This window comes from Atractosteus spatula, chromosome 23 (assembly GCF_055471065.1).
Source record: "Atractosteus spatula isolate fAtrSpa1 chromosome 23, fAtrSpa1.hap1, whole genome shotgun sequence".
NCBI classification, from domain to species: Eukaryota; Metazoa; Chordata; class Actinopteri; order Semionotiformes; family Lepisosteidae; genus Atractosteus; species Atractosteus spatula.
Genome location: NC_142728.1, coordinates 16,252,254 through 16,269,908, shown reverse-complemented (window position 1 = coordinate 16,269,908; position 17,655 = coordinate 16,252,254). Strand labels below are relative to the sequence as shown.

Genomic DNA, 17,655 nt, shown 5'->3' with positions numbered 1-17,655 from the left:
ATTAGACTGTGCTGTATCGTCTGAAGGGGGTCAGGGGTCAGGGGGTAACTGGAGAGAGATGGGGAGAGGAAGGGGGTCAGGGGGCCACAGTGGAGGGGAGAGGAAGGGGGTCGGGGGTCAGGGGGCGACAGTGGAGGCGAGACTCCCTCACCTGCCTCACCTCGCCGGTCCCGCTCCCGGTGAGTCGCCGACTATCGGGCCGCTCCTGTCGGGGCTCCCCAGGCTGTCGGGAGGGGTTCCCGTGTCGCCTTGGGCCCCCAGCCCGGTCCGAATGAGGTGTGGTCCTCCCAGGACAGCTGGACTGCGCTTTTATGATGCAGTTTATCGTCGCCATTGTTAAAATAAATCTGTTGAGCCTTACAGGCTAAACGTTTTAACGGTGAATGCTCACCGATGGAGCCTGGAACACGACCGGCTGTACACTGTCGCCCCCTGCTGGCTCGAAAGACACTCGCACCAGCAGCCTCTGCCCGAAAATATAATAATAATAATAATAATCGTTTTTAAAGAAGTTAAATTGCAATACACTGATTTGCTCAGATGCTCTGTATAGTCAGGCGCTCTGAAAGAATAGAATTGATTTAGGACTAGATTAATAACTTTACTATGAGCCTTTTCAGTTGTTTCAATTAGATTTTTTTTATATACGACTAATTGTTTTTAAATGGGCAAATAATTGTTGTTAATAAAAAAGTCTTGATTAGCTGCCGGTCGCCCTCACACCAGAAGGCGGCTCCGGTTGACGAAACCGTCGTCTATTTCCCTTCAACACGGAATAAATCTTTTACTTGTTCCCCCATTTGAAAAAGCGGTCGGCGAGCAGTTAGGCGTCGTCTGTACAATTATAGATTATTATCGATAAGAATTGTTCATTTCTACGTTAGAAAAACCCACATACTTCTTTTTTAAAATAACGGACCTGCACGAGACGGGCGCTTCGTTCGGTTTGAAAAAGTTGACGCCGCTGCCACGCGCCCTCACGGGGAAGGGGGGGGGGTTGTCACATGACCACACGGGGTCACATGACCCGGTTGCCCGTAAATCATGTGACCGCGGGTCCACCGCCAAGAAGTTATTTAGCAAGTCGTGCTGCTCTCAAGACTCGCTTGATCTGTGGCGGCGGAGCGTTAAGATCGCTCGTCTCACCGTGAGGAATGACGACTCGCCCGGCCGGCGTCGTGCTCCTGTTTTTGATCTGTTCAAGTGGGGAAACGCACGCCTTCTCTGCGCATAGGGAGCTGTCGGGAGCTGTGCCGACGGACGGCAGACACGGGGCGCTAACGGGAGAGGTGAGGGCGCAGGGCGGTCAGATTCCCTCTCTCACTCGGCACCTCTTTGCGCTGCGCGATCGGGATGCAGTCATTTGTATCGGCAAGGTCCATAGTGAGTCGAGGCGACAGTGTGGGTTTTAAAGGGCTTCAGCACTCCTTACTGCACCGAGCTCCTGGAGCGTCAGACACAAACCACCCGGGAAAACTGTCAAATTTTATTCCAGGGGAACAAATCCGAAACCGTGGTCCCCTTAGCTGTGTACGTACAGTACATTAAGGGGCGGGTGGGGGTGAGATCAACTTAGACGTCCGTAGCTCAGCTCGCTGACTTCGATTCTCCTGCTCTTGTAAAATACGTTTTAGTTTCTGTAGCGACCTGCCGTCCGTATGCTCGTGCATGGGAAAGGTGGGTGCCGCAGGGGTGACGGGGTTCATGTTTGCAGACGCGAGGAGCCCAGCCCGGTGCCGGGGCCCCGCCGCCCCAGCTCAGGGAGAAGTATTTCCAGCAGACGCTGGACCACTTCAACTTCAACAGCTACGGCAACGGCACCTTCCTGCAGCGTTACCTGATTGCAGGTGAGTCGCTGCCCCGGCATTTCCTTTTGTAGCAGGAAAAAAATGACTTAACCTTGAAGAGAGGGGCTTGGGGGGCGGGGGGCAGTTAGGAGTAACTGTCTGCAGCACCAGGCCTTCCGAGGCGGGGATCTGCTGTCCCAGCGCCTCTCCTTACACAAGAGGAGACGCACAGCTGGAGGTGCTGCCGAACTTCCAGTATCAGTTTGATCAGGGACAGGGCTAGAACCGGGGCTCCTGTCGGCGTTTTGTCGTGGGGAGTCAGATACAGCTCTGCAGCTGGGACACGTGTTAAAACCATCTAACGTGTGCTGCTTTACCCCCTTCTTTATAGCCGTCAGCTACCGGTGATTTTTAAACCACTGCTGTGCAGGGTCCCGAATCCAGAAACGTGAACCCCCTGGAACTAGAGAAGGCCCAGAACAAGTGGGGCGTACGGGTACATAAGTACATTAGATTTTAGAAAAATGTCTGCCTCCGGTGTGTTTTGTTTTGTGATACACTTTCAGTAACAGAGCCGTTTCTACAGCCCCATTCTTGCTGTGCTGTGTGTCGGTCGTTAAAAACGGTCTGCTCTGGTTTTAGAGGACAGCCTGACTGCTACAGCCTCTGTGTGTTTTTTTAGATCAGTACTGGGACAAAGGTTTCGGACCCATCTTTTTCTACACTGGCAATGAAGGGGACATCTGGGATTTTGCTCGGAACTCCGGATTTATCTTGGAACTGGCCGCTGAACAGCGGGCACTGGCTATATTCGCAGAGCACGTAAGAAGCCGGCTTCTCCGCACTGGGATAGAGTCTGAGCATGCTACAGCTCCGGGGGTGTAGAGCAGAGAAAGGAAAAAACAGCAGCAGGTGACACTCACAAGGTTATTGGGAATCAAGTTCCTCATTAACTTGGTTCCTTTTTAAGGGGTGGAAAACAAACTTTAGCAAATGCTAAACACAAAACAGCAGTATCCTGGATAGTTACACCAATTAAGATATGGTTTAAGGTTACAAGAACTTAGAACAAACAGATAATAATGCAGAATTGTTGAGATGGATAGCTTCCATCAGAGATGACAGCAGCGTGCATCATGACAACACAAGGCTGTGTAGAGACCAGTATGATCAAACCAGTATCATTTTGAAAAACAAGATTTCTTTGCACATCTTCAAATATTTACAGTTGCTTATAAACCAAGTAATCTGAAAATGACATGAAAATTACACATTATTATCGCAGATATGAAAAAAGACTCAACTGATTATATTTAAATGAAATGGAGAAAAAGCAAACCAGATATCTTTGATATCTAGAACACGATATCTGTCGATCAGTGAATGAATATGTGCAAATTTCAACAGGGCTCCACCTGGAAAAACTGCTGCTGGGGAAGCTTGATTCTTTTCTTCGTCAGCCTCCAAAATACACATTAAAACAAAAGGAAGCCAGTTCACGGTGGTGGAGGGTGTGTGGAGAGCAGGTAGCAACTCAGTAGCACGCGTTCTGCTCCAGCCCACAGTTACTGTGTTATTAGCACTTGATACACAACCCTTAACAAGACCGGAAGCTCAACTATACCTTTGCAATTCTCAGTACTTGGGAACCTGTTTTCTTTTTGATCACATTGAACCTACAGACACATATATATACACATGCTACAAGGTAGTAAAAGAAAGCAAATCACAAGAAAACGGCTTATTAAAGGAACCAGCGATGTCTGAACAATGGATTGGCATTGTGAACGACATTTATATAATGGAAAGGATAACCTTTTTTCTCAGTTTACAGTAAGAAAACTTTAGTAAATACTCATTAACTCCAAAAAAGTCCCCCTTTAAGATCCGATTTCTGTTTCTGAAGCAAAACGAAATACTGCATTTCTGTATAACCCCCATCTTGGCAGGCACAATGTCAATAGTTCTACAACAGTATAATTGGAAGCTAGGAGATGGGGAAAAAAAAGCTAAACAGTCCAGGTCTTTTTACGTGTAAACCGTCTGATCGATAAATCATTTTCAGTAAATGAATTCTGTCTCCAAATACAGTGCTACCTCATGTGTTTCCACGGCAGGACTTTAATACAACTAGCACAGGAGCTCTTCCTCAGCCTGCTGACTGTCGATTAACGAATCGGTCTGGGAATCGCGCAGTGGGGCGGCGGAGCGAGTTTTTGTGAACTGCAGTAAATCCTACAGCGTGTGTGGACCGCAGGCGCCGCGCCAGAGTCCTGCAGGGACACGCGTGAAACACGAGCCTCGTGGAAAATGCTGAGTCTCGCACACGTGCTGTAACAGTATATCCGGCCTGCGCGCTCTAATGGAGATGCTGTGATTTTTTTACCGTATCCTCTTTCTGGTCCCCAGAGATACTACGGCAAATCGCTTCCGTTCGGCGAGCAGTCGTTCGCGACCCCCAGGATCGGGCTGCTGACCGCGGAGCAGGCCCTGGCGGACTACGCGGTGCTGATCGCGGGGCTGCGGGGGCAGCTGGGCGCCAAGGCCTGCCCCGTCATCGCCTTTGGGGGGAGGTCAGTGCCAATCGGCCAGCGCCCCCTCCTGGATACGGCCGACGGACTTGGATGGCTGCGATTCAGTCAATATAAAAGAATAAATGCAGGGCCTTCATTGGCCCAGACTGAATACTTAAACGCTTCAAATTTGCCTAGAAGTTAATTATTCCAGTTACGCCATGAGAAATTCTAGCTATTTAAATGGACTGTAATGTCTCAATCCGTTGAATATTTATTGTTGCTTTAGTGTCTAATTATTATATATGAATTTTATGGCTGTTCACACCGCGCCTGTTTAGAAGTGGCTTTATAACGGCAGGTTAGTGGTACTGAGGTTAACTGTTTTTTTAGCTGGTTTTAACTTCGTCTTTCAGCTACGGAGGGATGCTGAGCGCCTACATGAGGCTCAGGTACCCCAACATAGTGGCAGGTGCTCTGGCTGCCAGCGCCCCAGTTCTTTCTACAGCTGGCCTGGGAGACCCAAAGCAGTTTTTCCACGACGTGACCTCGGTAAGTCTTACTGCGGACTCGCAGATCTGTGTACCGCCTTGCGATCGGACGCTGTGGAGGGGGAACTGGCTTCGAAACTCCTCGCAGTACCGGCATCGACTGTGCTGACAGTCACCGAGCTCAGGCGGAGATCGCCAGGGCCGAGCCTCATCCTGCTGGGTCCTCCTCCTGGAGGGCCTGCCTGCGGGCTTCCTAGGTGCTGTTTAAAGTACCACCACCTGAAGAATTGGAGGAAACTGTTAAATGGGGCTCATTAAGCCAATAATGAGCTGACTGAGCCTGTTAAGTGCTGAAGTGGGCTGAAAAGCTGCAGGCAAGCCCTCCAGGACCCAGGACTGCCCACCTTAAATCCAGTAACTACCCACCTATCCATCCATTTTCTAACCGCTTCATCCAGTACAGGGCGGTGGGGGAGCCAGCGCCTATCCCAGCAAGCAACGGGCACAAAGCGGCATCACTAGGCACACACAGACACACACTTGCACCAGGGCCGGTTTTCCCAGAAGTCAGATAACCTGCCAGCATGTCTTTGGCCAACGTTACGGGTGCTACAGTCTTACGATACGACTACACACCGGCACACCGCTCGCTCGCTCCCTGGCTGAGGAACAGAAGCGCTATGCAGGTGCTCAGGCCGTCCACGCAGACCCACACTATTACACACCTTTCATCTGGAACGAGTCCCTGCGAATCACAAGTACAGTATTTAACTTTGGAAATCGCACTGCTCTGAGATCTGACTCTGGGAGCTAACAAAGACAACACAGCAAGCGAAACATCGACGCACCTTGGCTCGATCTCTTTCCCCCCCATAAATCAACTTTCTAAAAAACTAAATGTTTTCTTTTCTTCTGTCCAGGATTTTGAGCGATACCGTCCCGCCTGTAAAGACACCGTGAGAAAAGCTTTCCGGAGCCTTATCGATCTGTCTCGGGCCCAAGGTGTGATCTGATTTTAGCAGACATTTTTTTAAACTACTATTTAATTTTTAGTACCTGGGAAACGATTACATATTTTTTTAATCAATTCTAACGTGACAATATCCATGATGCCGTGAAGTAAGCAACTTGGTCAGTTTGTCCCTGTAAGAGAGAGTTTGTGCTCAGTGCTCTCCGGTCTGGTCAAAAGGCATAAAAGTAAACTTTGTGAGGTTTTGCGTTACAACGGCTCGTGATTTTGACTTGCAGATTACAGGAGGATCAAAGAAGAATTCTCTCTCTGCAAGACTCCTTCCTCTGAGAAGGATATGCGCCAGATGTATGGGTTCCTGAGGAACGCCTTCACTTTAATGGCTATGCTGGACTACCCCTACAGTACCCACTTCATCGGCAACCTCCCTGCGAACCCGGTGAAGGTACGGCTCCGCTTTGCCTCAGGAAGCGCATCTGAACCAGCTGAGATGTCAAGTGTGATAGAATAGGGCAGATCCTGCTACAGGCAGATCAGGTGAAACTAGTTATTCCTTATCTGGACTGTCTGGGGATGAACGCCACTGCTCACCTGCTGTGCCTCCTCACCCCTGCCGACGAGTTGCGCAGAAGCACAGCTCGCACGCCAAAACGGAAATAACGGCGTGCGTTCCTCCACCCCCAGGTCGCCTGCGACACCATGCTCAACGGGACCGACGTGCTGAGGGCGCTCAGAGACGCCGTGGGTAAGTTGGCCAGCGTGCTGCCGAGGCAGGAAAACCCGGCCTCCTGTCTCGAGCCGAGCGTGGAGTGTTTTCAGTGAAGCATCGGGGGAAAGAGAAACACAAGCCCGGCAGGTTCTCCGCGAGCTCGAGGGCTCAGTACCTGGGAAACGACCATCGTCAGCCTTGTGCCTTCGGCCGCTGTCAACGCAGAGCACTGCCGTTAGACTTGCTTTGTTTCCTCCGAGAGACGAGGGCGCCGTGGCACCCGCTTCCCGACACCGGAGGGGGGGAAACAGCTGCCAACAGCTGGGCTGTCCCTTGTCCCGCCCCGGTCCCCCCGGCCTTCACTCCATCACAAAGAGGTTGAGAGTGGACTTCCTGGCCGCGGGAGGGGGGCTGGGCCTCTCCTCCGGCGCCAGCCCCGCCAGGACCCCCCCGGGGAGCGTGAGCAGGCTGGCCGTGTGGTCCACCAGCGGCACGGGCAGCGCCCCGGCCCTCTCCCACCTCCTCCCCTCGCAGTCGTAGAGGGAGACGTCCCCCGTCTTGCTCAGGCTGCGCAGCGACCCCCCGCCCGCCACGCAGAGCCGCGAGCCGCGGGCGCTCAGGCTGAACTGGCAGCGCTCCATCGCGGACACCTTCACCGCCGTCCACTGGTCCGCCGCCGGGCTGTAGCACTCCATCTCGTTCACGTGCACCCACTCCTGCGCCTGGGCGTTCAAACAGCACGGGGCAGGAGGTTACTGCGGCAGGGGCATTCGCTGTGTCCAACAATCCTTCATGACCTCGACACACTGGCATTGAAAAGGGATTCTTTTTTACCCTCGTTTAGCCAGGAGCTCTGGTGGTTGATGCTGCAGTTTCCCCGACAGTCGATCGTGGGGGGGGGGATTGAACCAGTTATTTTTTTTTTATTATTTACGTTTATCGTCATGTGCACCCCGAGTGCAATGAAATGCTTACTTGCGTGTTTTCGTCACATGCCAGATGCCATGCGCAATATCGCAGCACAGGGCGTCACAATTCCTGGAGACAGGAACAGGGCAGCAGCAATAATTTTAACCAGCGTCTAGACGGCAGGCAGAACTCAAGCCAGGGCAGGATTTTAGGGCCTGGAGCCTGGAGGCTTGTTGCAGCGGGCTCAGAACACGGCACCCGCGAGCTCAGCAGCGCCGCGCTGAAAGCAGGAGACGGGCACGTACCGGGTTTAAGGCCCGGCCCCCGACGCAGAATATCCTGTCGCCGGCCGCCGCCATGGCGTGGTCGCAGCGGGGGAAGGCCATGGGCCGGTTGGGGACCCAGTGCTGGAGGCGGGGGAGGTAGCTGTAGAGGTCGCGGAGCGTCTTCCCGCCGGAGAACCCACCTGCGGAGGAGCAGAGCGGAGCGGAAGAGCTGTCAGGATTCGCCCCCCCTAGCGCTGGACCGCAGGCCCGTCCTCCTTTCACGCCCCCCCCACCCCCATGCTGGGTTATTAAAAAAAAAATCGCATCACCGGTGCACCACTCGTGCAAACGGTGCAACGGTCACTAGTACATCGCGAGTGGTGTAGCCGCCGCTTGCCGACGGCGAGGCCGGGTCGGTACCGGGCCCAGCCTGCGCTCGGCGGGTGGAGCAGCGTACGCGGGGGCGGGGCGGGGGCTTGCCTGCGACATAGAGGATCCCCTGCAGCGTGGCCCCGGCGTGGTCGGCCACGGCGACGGGCAGCGGCGCGGTCGGCTCCCACCTGTTCTCCGCCGGCCGGTACTGCTCCGCGCTGGCCGTCAGCCGCCCCCGCAGGGTGCCGCCCGCCACGGCCACCAGGTGACCCGCCAGCACGTCGGCGTGGAAACGGGTCCTCTTCTCCAGCATCCCGGCCACCTGCAGCCAGGTGCCGTCGCGAGGGTCATACCTGAACACCTACCCCCACCCAGAGAGAAGGGTCACGGGGGATAACTGTCCTATTGCGAGTGGACAGCCCCGTTCGTCCTCTCGGGACAGAGAGGGAAGCTTGTGATCTGAAAGTAATCTCACAGCAGGAATTAACAGAGCTCTGTGGGCAAACTGCTCTCCCTAAACGTTGCTCCAAAGAGCCATATCTTAACTCGTTTCATGTCTTCTGAATTGCCTCATAATATTTTAGGAAGCAATTACAAATAACTGGAGAAAGCTGATTGCATGCTACATGTATGAGGAACATTAATTCATAGTATTTAGTGCTTTCAATCTATGCGTTTCAATTGCTCTATTACTTTCCTTGCCCTTTGATGGTAACTTGCTTATAAGACACTGACAAACACTTCTTACCTCGTTACAGACACACGCCAGTATTATTCATGTTTCAGCAAAAGACAACGTGGATCGCCTCTTGCTTTCTGTTGTCCAGAGTTTACTGCGGCATTTTTCATACAGTATATTCCAAACACGCCCCCTCCTTGTGGTTGTGTTAGTAAAAAGACTCGCAAAAAGCCAATCTTAACACACAACAGTCATTCACATTCCATTATTTCAGGTATTGTAGCATCTTGTAGTTTCTATTATTCACAACCCCTTACCCTCCCTGAGCTGGAATAATGCTGAAACAAGCAATCCCTCCTTGTCTTACTCTTTTCTTTAGTTACTTGAGAGCAGACCTCCCCTGAGCAGGAATCTGTTACAAGCAGCAGGGCTAGAAAAAAGGAGGGTGGATGAAGCGTTGTGCGATGTACCATATACATGGTATTACCATCGGTTCTCAGCCTTTTGGCCAAGACAAGGTCAGAATTATTGCTTCAAAGAGTGCTGGACTGTGGATTGTTCGCTAATGCACTGACACAAGCATAGAGGAGGGCTGTAGAGGATCCTTTGAACCTACCTCGTTCGTTGGCTGATTCCCTGCCGGATCGAACTTGTGCTGGCCTCCGAGGACAAAGAGGAAGCCGCCCAGCACTGCAGAACAGTGGTTGTAGAGGGGGCTGCACAGCTCACCCAGTCTCCTCCAGGTGGCGCACCTCTCGTCCGACACCCAGACCTCCTTGCACACCTTGTTGTCGGCGGTCCTGCCCCCCACCACCACCAGGCCGTCCGAGCCGCAGCGGACCTGCGTGCTGGGGCCCTGCAGGGCGGGCTGGGCGTAGGGCTGGGCGTGGTACGCCAGCGCCTCCTGCAGGAGCCTGAAGCAGTGCGAGTCCGTCTTCAGCAGGGGGCTCTCCTGCAGGAGCTCCTGCAGGTCTCCGGCGGGAATGAGGGGGAAGCGGATCCTCCGCAGCAGGTCCAGGGAATGCTGCGCCCTGGCGGGGCTGTGCTGCAGCCACTGCATCACGCACCGGAGCAGCTCTGCTTCGCTGTACCCGCCCAGGTCGCTGCGCTCCAGGATCCCCCTCAGGACCTCCTCGTCGAGCCTGACCAGCTCCTCGCGGTCGCGCAGCAGGGCCTGGTGCCGGGCCCCCACGTACCGCGCCGCCTTCTGCCGGAGCTCCTCGGGCCCATGCCTGCGGGCGATGCCGAGGATCTCCAGGCAGGTGTCCGGGCCCAGCGCCTCATCCAGGAACCCGAAGCAGAGCTTGACGGCGTCGCGGACCAGCAGGGCCTCTGCGGCCTTCAGCGTCTCCTCCAGGGTCGCCAGGCCGAGCTCCAGCCGGCCGGTGTAGACGAAGTCCAGCACCCGCCCCAGCCCCCGGGCGCTCACGTCCCTCAGCGGCACCACGCTCGGCACGTCGTCCGTGGCCGTGAAGAGGACCCGGCAGTAGCTGCTCGCCGACGCCAGGATGACTCTGTGCACCGGGAAACGGACGTCCTCTGCCTCCAGCGTGACGTCGCACAGGGCTCCCTGCTCCCTCAGGCTGCGGGCTCCTTCCAGAATCCTCAGGGAGTGAGCGTCGGACGTCAGGAGCTTCCCTTCGGTGCCCTTCAGCTCCCGGGACACCATCTTAAGGCCCTTTAATTGCGAGCTTAGATCTTCTATCAGGGGGAGGTGGTAGTGCAGTGGTTCAAAAAAAGAGGGTCTGAAAAGGTGTTGATCTGATCTCCCAGGCTTTTCTCAGCAATGCCACAGTGAGCCCGTTCTCGTGCCGTCCTGTTTTCCCCACTGTGTGAGCTCCTGTAGTCTTGGCACCAGTGGAGATGCAGTGAATACTCTACTCTGCTGCGTGGGGGCCCTTATCAGTGTGCTCTATTACCATAAACAAACAGTGTTTCCTCTGTCCTAGCTGTCACAGCAAGGTTCAATGGACCCCCCACACACCTACCACTGATAGCCTGGTTTTAAATTTCAGCTCTGACTTGTCTGGACTTGCAGTGCTTGTTTACTGGCCTGCTGGCCTCAATGGATTCCTACACGCAGTCGTCCCATTATTAATAATCGCCAGAGGTCCTAGCCCTTGTGAGTTCTGGGTTCACTGGCTTTGAACGGTCGTGGAAAAAGGAGAACACGTTGCTGTGCACAGCAATCTTGGTGAAACAAAAACTCACAATGGTATGCGTTTGTATGGGGCGCTGCTACACTGAAAAAGCACGAGGCTCAGACGTGATCAAGTGAATTGGCAGATTTAAAATCTACCGCAGATGTTATTGCGTTGAGCTCGCGGAGATGATCATCGGCCTAATGTCTTCTCCCTTTTCAGGTATTGTCTACAATTCCACCGGTGAGCTGCGCTGCTACGATCTCTACACCCTGTATGTCGAGTGCGCTGACCCGACGGGCTGCGGGCTCGGCTCCAACAGCCTCGCGTGGGATTACCAGGCACGTGTTAGCAGAACGGCCACACAGTGCGTGTTCGCAAATGTAGCGTTCTGCACTACATCCAGCCAGAGCAGATTTGGCAGCTTACGTTGTCACAGGGCAAGTCTTACAAACCATTTCTTTCACAATAATATCCCCACCATGCCAACAGTTGTAAGAGAAGGCAAAAACCGCCTCGGGCCCGAACGGATAATTTTAAAGGCACTCGATGGAATTCCTAGGATGGTGTGGATTGTGGAAGTCGATCTGATGGATAATTTACCCCCCCCCTCGCTTTTTTTCTTTGTCAGGCGTGTACGGAAATAGAGCTGTGCTACGAAAGCAACAACGTGACGGACATGTTCCCCGAGATGCCGTTCACCGAGCAGGACCGGGAGAAGTACTGTAAGGACAGGTGGGGTGTGGTTCCCAGGCCCGGCTGGCTGAGGACCCAGTTCTGGGGCGACGGTGAGTGGAGCGACGGGCTTTTTTGCTCGCCGACCTTTGCGCCGAGTGACGCAGCCTGGTGCCCTTCTAACACGGCTCTGCTCGCCCACAGCTCTCTCCTCCGCCAGCAACATCATCTTCTCCAACGGGGATCTGGACCCCTGGGCCGATGGAGGAGTAAGTTGTACAGTTTGATTGTTACTTCAGTGAAATCACAGCTTGTTGGCAGTTCCCCCCCCGTGTTGGTGTCTCAGAAGATGTTTCCTTCAGCAGAATCAAGGGAGTCCCTGTTCCTGACCGATTCAAGGGCGTTGCATTCAACCACGTTTTCAGCCCGTGCTTTAAAATGTACTTTACTGTACTTTTATACAGGCCCGGGATTTGAGTGTCTAGAGACACTTTTGGGAAGGATGCTACACAGGTAGTTCTAGATTTACAGGGGAGGCAAGGTGGTGTGAGCTGCCATGTAAATCAAAATCAGAAATTAAGAACAAAGTGTCTCTCTTACTAATGCTTGTAAATGGGAGGAATGTGTTCGAGGTTCACTACCATGTAAAACCAACAGCAGTTATTCATGATGGCCATTTCTTTCCTTTTCACTCATGTTCAAATCTTTAGACTAGTCTTTAAAAAGTTTTTGTAAACTCATGAACAGTGTGGAAGACAGATTTGAGCTGTGTAGTTATCTGTGGTCCAACACTCATTGACCCGTTATTTTAAAATCTCCTAAGTAACATGACATTTTTTAAAGTATTTTCCAGTATTGATTGTAAACTGTTTTGGTCATTTTATTTATCAAACATTAAGATGGACTTTTTTTTGTTGCGGTCATTTTTCAAAAACACTTTCTCTACATCGAATTTCATCAAGACTTTTTTTAATCTCAGTGGCTAGCTGTTAGTGTTTTATTGATGATAGATTTTATGACGAGTTGCTAATAGGTGTTGCTAATGATAATACGAGAACTGATTTGTCCTGAACGGAACCTGTCTGTGGAAGACTGCAGGCATGGGAAGCACATGACAGTACCAGTCTGGTTTGGTTTCTCATTCTAGATCAGAAACTCCCTTAGTCCTACCCTGATTGCCATTAACATTCCTGACGGGGCTCACCACTTCGATTTAAGGTAAGGCCACAATGAAATACAGTTACTATCACAACGAACACTTCTGACTTCTACGTTTTACCCTACTGATGACGTGTTGTTGCAGTAGTAATCCTGCTCAGTACAAGAGGAACCGCAGGTTCAGACACGGGCTTGGCTGAGGAGCCAATGGTGAGAAGCTGCCATCTGTGGGAGGATGACTGAATGCCTCCAAGTCTTAATTCCCCTCTAAACGGGGGATTCTCATGGCAGGCAGTGAGGTGCTTTTGCTTTGTGCAGGGTGGACGCATGTATAGACGGGACTAGCAGCTAAATGAAATTTTTCTTTTTGAAATGCATCCTTTCAGAGGTTCTGATGCTGCAGATCCTGTTTCTGTGAGAGAAGCGCGGAGGACAGAGGCCAAGATCATTGCGGAGTGGGTGAAAATCGAAAGGATGAAAAAGTTTCTTGGAACTGGGCACAAAACCTCTATGCACTGCAAGTACTGTTTTGGCAAAAACTAAAAATGACCATGTAAAAAAACTTTAAGAACTGGAGACCATGTATGTTTTTTTTTTGGGGGGTGGTGAAAAACACATTGTAGCAGTATAAAAATGTAATAAGAAAAATTAATAAAATGGCTCTGATTTGTTTTATTACAGAACAAAATGGCTTACCAAATCTCAACATTTCTGTACAGGGTTTATTACAAAGAGCGAAACTGTGCCGCAGCAGATAGCTTAACCAGGAGCTTGGCGCTCGCCGGCCTTCATGTCCATAAATAAGAGTCAGCTCTTTACAGGAACATGTCCAGATAATGCACCTTTTGCACACATTGCTATGAACAAAGTATCAGCTCACACAGCTAGACACAGCGCTGAGGAAAGATCCCAGTGTTAACCAAGCACAGTCCTCCGAGATATCTTAAATATCATGCCCTTCATCAGTAATGAAAGTGACTGTTTCGAGGCCACTTTTTCAAAAGCACGCTTTAAGTTGTTTTTAACAAAAATGCAGGAAATAACACAGCTCTTTGGTTTTTGATACTCAAGCAGAATGGTTTTGTTCAGCTGATGAACCGAGCTGGAAGGACCAGAAGTGGCACCCAAGGGCTCTGTGCATATGAAATTGTTCACAAGTGACCTTGAACCTTAACCCATTATGAATTCGAACCTAACGGAGTGAATTTAAGTTTATGAATCTAGCTCCTCTTGAGCCGATATTGCGAACATACTCCTAGGTGCAAAACAAAGCCGTTTACCAAGACAGGATGTTGTTTTTGTAGCGGGTGTAACAAAAATATCTAAAATAAAAGATGTGCATTTCACACGTTAGGGAAGCTTAAGTTCTAAGTGTACACTTAGGGATGGCTACAGTTCTGCAATACAGTCAAGCATCCCCCCACCTCCAAAAAAAACTAATTCCCAACAAAGACACTTCACTTCAACCTTTGACATCTGCCTGGACTACTGGGCCACAGAAGCGTGGGATGACCTCGACTGTTACCCGCACTGTGCCAAGTCAAAGAGACCAAGCCCAGGAAAACAATCATATTGTACAAAACCAGTAGTTGGGCATGAAGGCTTGGAAGGCACATTCAGTAACCGGGATCCAGAGAAAGACTTTCCTCAACAGGACAGGACATGGCCAGAAAGGATGCATCCCTCTAAAAGGTTTCAATTTTAAACACACTCCCCGTCCCAAAAAAAACCTACCCTCTTAAACAACATAGCTGCTATTTCAAATGAACAACTCTTTCGTGGGTCTTGCCCTAACCTCCAAGAAAACACTGGAAGTGTCTGAAAACATTTCTCCCAACAAGTGTTGCCCGTTTTGACAATGACAGTATTTTAAGGGGTTCTGCTTAAACACAGACCGTTAACTCAGCTTTACTGAAAGTACACAGCAACCCCAATGTTTTGTGTGACTGCTATGTGCTGTATGAAAACACTGCATGGACGTTTGTATTGGATTCACGTAAATCGTGGGATTTCTAATAATATGTATACAAATAAATTCATAGTTCATCATTTTAACCCAGCAGTGGAGAGTTCACCATGATGCACAGCACACACAGACGTTCACAGTCCTACGCTACACAATAAGGAAAGGACTCTCCTTACAAATGCTCTCTTGGGACACCTGTCAGCAAGACAAAATAAAACACCACAAAATGGTTTTGAGAAACCAAGTAAAAATGTCCACCTTTGCAGCAGTTTAAAAGTTAGAGCTGGTTTCTGCATAGGACTGTACTTGTATCCTGCAGGTACCTGCATACCGAGAGGCCCTTGGTTTTGAAAAGCTCAGTTTGTGTTCAGACTTAACACTGATGTCAGCAGGGTGAGATATTTAAACTTGTTCTGAATGCAATGTAGATAAGAGAGCTGTCTGACAGCATGATTCTTCTCTTCTGTGCAGTAAAGCCGATTTGAACTCTTGTCAAAATCTCAAACATGTATTCTACTCGAGCGCAAGGTCTAAAGCAACAGGGATATTTTACCATTAAAACTACAAAAATCCACGTTGCTTCTATAAAGCTGTCACGCAGGGGAACACAAAGAGAAAGCGCTCCTGTGCCAAAAGACCAGCTGGCGTTTCAAATAAAAACAAGGTTCTGCTCTGCGATCCTTGAGATCGGGAAGTTATATTCCTCTTGTATTACAAGAAGTCTCACGAGTTCCGCACCCTGCATAGGAACCAAGATCGAGTAAAACATGAGGTGCAATAGATAATAATCGTTGCACTGTACTCTGTTCCCGGTGATGCCTCCTCTCAGTTTACTAAACACTTACTCTTCTTTATAGTTTAGGTCTCAGTAGTCTTAAAGCCACTTAGTGTCCGTGCATACAGTGGGGGAAAAAAGAAGAATGTTTAAATAAGTCTTTCTTCTGGCATTTTTACGTTCCTTGGTGAACAAATACCATAAATCCCGTCATTTGGCAATCACTCATTATAATATATAATATAACCTGTCACCTTCACCAAAGGAGCCTGGCAGGTTTGAGAACTGCATTAGGCCACAAAGCCAAAGACATACAGTACAGTGGAAATATGGTCTTCACAATTGTCCATGGTCAATACTAGGACTACAAGCTACATCTATGCAATTCTTTTATCCTACTGGAATGAACTACAATGTTATGAGACGCATATATTATAAAGCAAATCACAACCTTTTGTGCCAAGATCACATCTATTGTTGTGAGCAGCAGCAATCTACCAAACTAAAGTTTTAACACCTTAACATTAGAAACTAGATAATTTAAGAAATTCCATTTGTAAGCGAAATAGGCATGTGAAATCAGACTGACCATCTGCACAATAAATATAAAGTGCAAACAACCACTCCAACAGCAAGCAGGCTCCGCACTGAAGTCACCACTTACGGCAGAGCTTCTCAAAAGAAACAAAGTCCACAACCATCTTATCCATGTGTCTGCTCCAGCACGCACAGCCCGTGACGCCGTCTGCATGGCTGCAGAGAACATGGGTTGTCTCCGTTCCCGGATTTGGAAAAAGTCACTCTTCTTGTGTTCACCCAAGACAAAAAGTGCTTATTCAAAAAACACAGAATCATTTGTAGAAAAAAATACATTCAACATGTGCCTATAAATAAACCTCATGACAGAACACATGGCAATAAATAATCTTGAGCTATCGTATGCAGTGTGGTCCGCAATGAGTGATTAGAAAGATCTGGCCTAGAGACACATGTGCTACCCTATATCCTGTTAGAATATACAGCACTCCATGAGAAACACAAGCTGGAGCTGAGCTACACCCCTCAAAAGCAAATGGAAAAAGAAATACATCACCAGGTGCTTGGCATTTCCAAACACAAGAGTTTCACAGTGTTAATTAGAAGTCCTCCGTGGACAAAACCATAGGTACCTCCTGAGTCGCGCGCTGTCCCGTTTGCGTCCGGCACCGGCTTGCAAGCAGGAGCCCAGAAATCCAGCCTCATTGCACTCCCCCAGGCGTCACGAGGGCACACACCCAGGCAGGAGGAGGTGGGGGTGAGAGAGAGAGAGAGAGAGAGAGAGAGAGAGAGAGAGAGAGAGAGAGAGAGAGATGTCCTCTTTCCAGCTGGGGCGCACGTGTGCAAAAAGAAATTTCGGGCTCGCCAGAGAAATGGGCCCTGTGTCTTTAAGGGTTGGACGCCCACGAACCCGCCTCATGTCTGCCCTGGTCCCTGTGCAGGGGCAGCAGGTCTTTGAGACACGGTTTATAGATGGTAACGATTGTCATGCACACTGGGACAAGGTATTCACTGGCCGTAGACAACCTTTTGGCTATCAATCTGTATTTTGGCTCCGTGCTTCACTCTGCACCGCTGAAAACCAGGTTTCTGAGACGTGATGAAAGATTCTTTTATCAGTACAGGTCTTCACCCCAGGAAAGACAGGCCTCATTCTTTACGGATTTTGTGAAAGGGTTAAATAAGGTGGTCGGCACCAGGACCAAATATCCCCCCGGGGACGCCGATCGCAATGCCAGACTTTAGGAAAAAACAAACTTTACATATTGGTCCTGAAGCCTTGAATCCTACAACATCATTTTTTTCTAAAAAAAAAAAAAGAGTCAGCGCTTTTGTTTGGAATAAAAAACAGTAATCTGTGTGTGCTGCAGAACTGGCTGGGGATGACACCTTAATGGCTTAAAAAAACATCTCAGTTTTATCCTAGCCCTGAGGTTTTTACGGGTCACAAGCTCCCCCGCGCCTCCGGCTCTCAGGAGGACGCCCAGATGGGCAGCGGATGAGCCTCGGTGTTGAAAACGTACTTGTCCAGGTTAATCAGGTCGAAGTCCTCAGAGAACAAGAGATAGAAGTACTTCAAGGTCTCGCCCAGGAAGAAGCTCTCCATCTTGTCCCTGGGGTCGGGGTTCTCGGGGTTGCGGACATTGCTGATGGAGGTGTACCCTCCTGTTGGCACCTAGACAGAGCAAGCAGAGGGACAGTGAACAC

The 17,655-nt window shown here is 50.3% G+C and overlaps 4 protein-coding genes across 8 annotated transcripts in view; 1 reads left to right on the top strand and 3 right to left on the bottom strand.

The window, feature by feature from the left end:
* Nucleotides 1-1,020: 1,020 nt before the first annotated feature.
* dpp7 (dipeptidyl peptidase 7) lies at nucleotides 1,021-13,358 on the top strand. Of its 2 annotated transcripts, none has more exons than XM_088940294.1 (13): nucleotides 1,021-1,289; nucleotides 1,715-1,847; nucleotides 2,470-2,609; nucleotides 4,197-4,360; nucleotides 4,717-4,852; nucleotides 5,712-5,793; nucleotides 6,040-6,206; nucleotides 6,446-6,506; nucleotides 11,060-11,178; nucleotides 11,469-11,625; nucleotides 11,717-11,781; nucleotides 12,660-12,730; nucleotides 13,057-13,358. In XM_088940294.1, the coding sequence occupies exons 1-13, from the start codon at nucleotides 1,155-1,157 to the stop codon at nucleotides 13,211-13,213; spliced, it is 1,587 nt and encodes a 528-aa protein (XP_088796420.1). In that variant the 5' UTR covers nucleotides 1,021-1,154; the 3' UTR covers nucleotides 13,214-13,358. The 2 variants fall into 2 exon arrangements, with proteins under 2 accessions (XP_088796420.1, XP_088796419.1); XM_088940293.1 differs by having other exon boundaries at nucleotides 1,025-1,289; nucleotides 11,060-11,277.
* LOC148816295 (uncharacterized) lies at nucleotides 7,222-8,337 on the bottom strand. Its single transcript, XM_088940300.1, has 2 exons — nucleotides 8,206-8,337; nucleotides 7,222-7,845 (listed from the first exon to the last, which is right to left on the bottom strand). Exons 1-2 carry the CDS (start codon nucleotides 8,328-8,330, stop codon nucleotides 7,500-7,502), a joined length of 471 nt encoding a protein of 156 aa, XP_088796426.1. The 5' UTR covers nucleotides 8,331-8,337; the 3' UTR covers nucleotides 7,222-7,499.
* Nucleotides 8,420-11,048, bottom strand: LOC148816294 (kelch-like protein 9). The gene is made up of 2 exons (XM_088904646.1): nucleotides 9,313-11,048; nucleotides 8,420-8,476 (listed from the first exon to the last, which is right to left on the bottom strand). The coding sequence occupies exons 1-2, from the start codon at nucleotides 10,363-10,365 to the stop codon at nucleotides 8,420-8,422; spliced, it is 1,110 nt and encodes a 369-aa protein (XP_088760772.1). The 5' UTR covers nucleotides 10,366-11,048.
* Nucleotides 13,329-17,655, bottom strand: part of man1b1b (mannosidase, alpha, class 1B, member 1b) — a 17,797-nt gene continuing 13,470 nt past the window's right edge. For all 4 annotated transcript variants that reach the window (XM_088940289.1, XM_088940290.1, XM_088940291.1 and 1 more), the window contains one exon: nucleotides 13,329-17,623. In XM_088940289.1, the coding sequence (XP_088796415.1) occupies nucleotides 17,420-17,623 (204 nt within the window). In that variant the 3' untranslated portion in view covers nucleotides 13,329-17,419. The remainder of the gene's footprint in view (nucleotides 17,624-17,655) is intronic.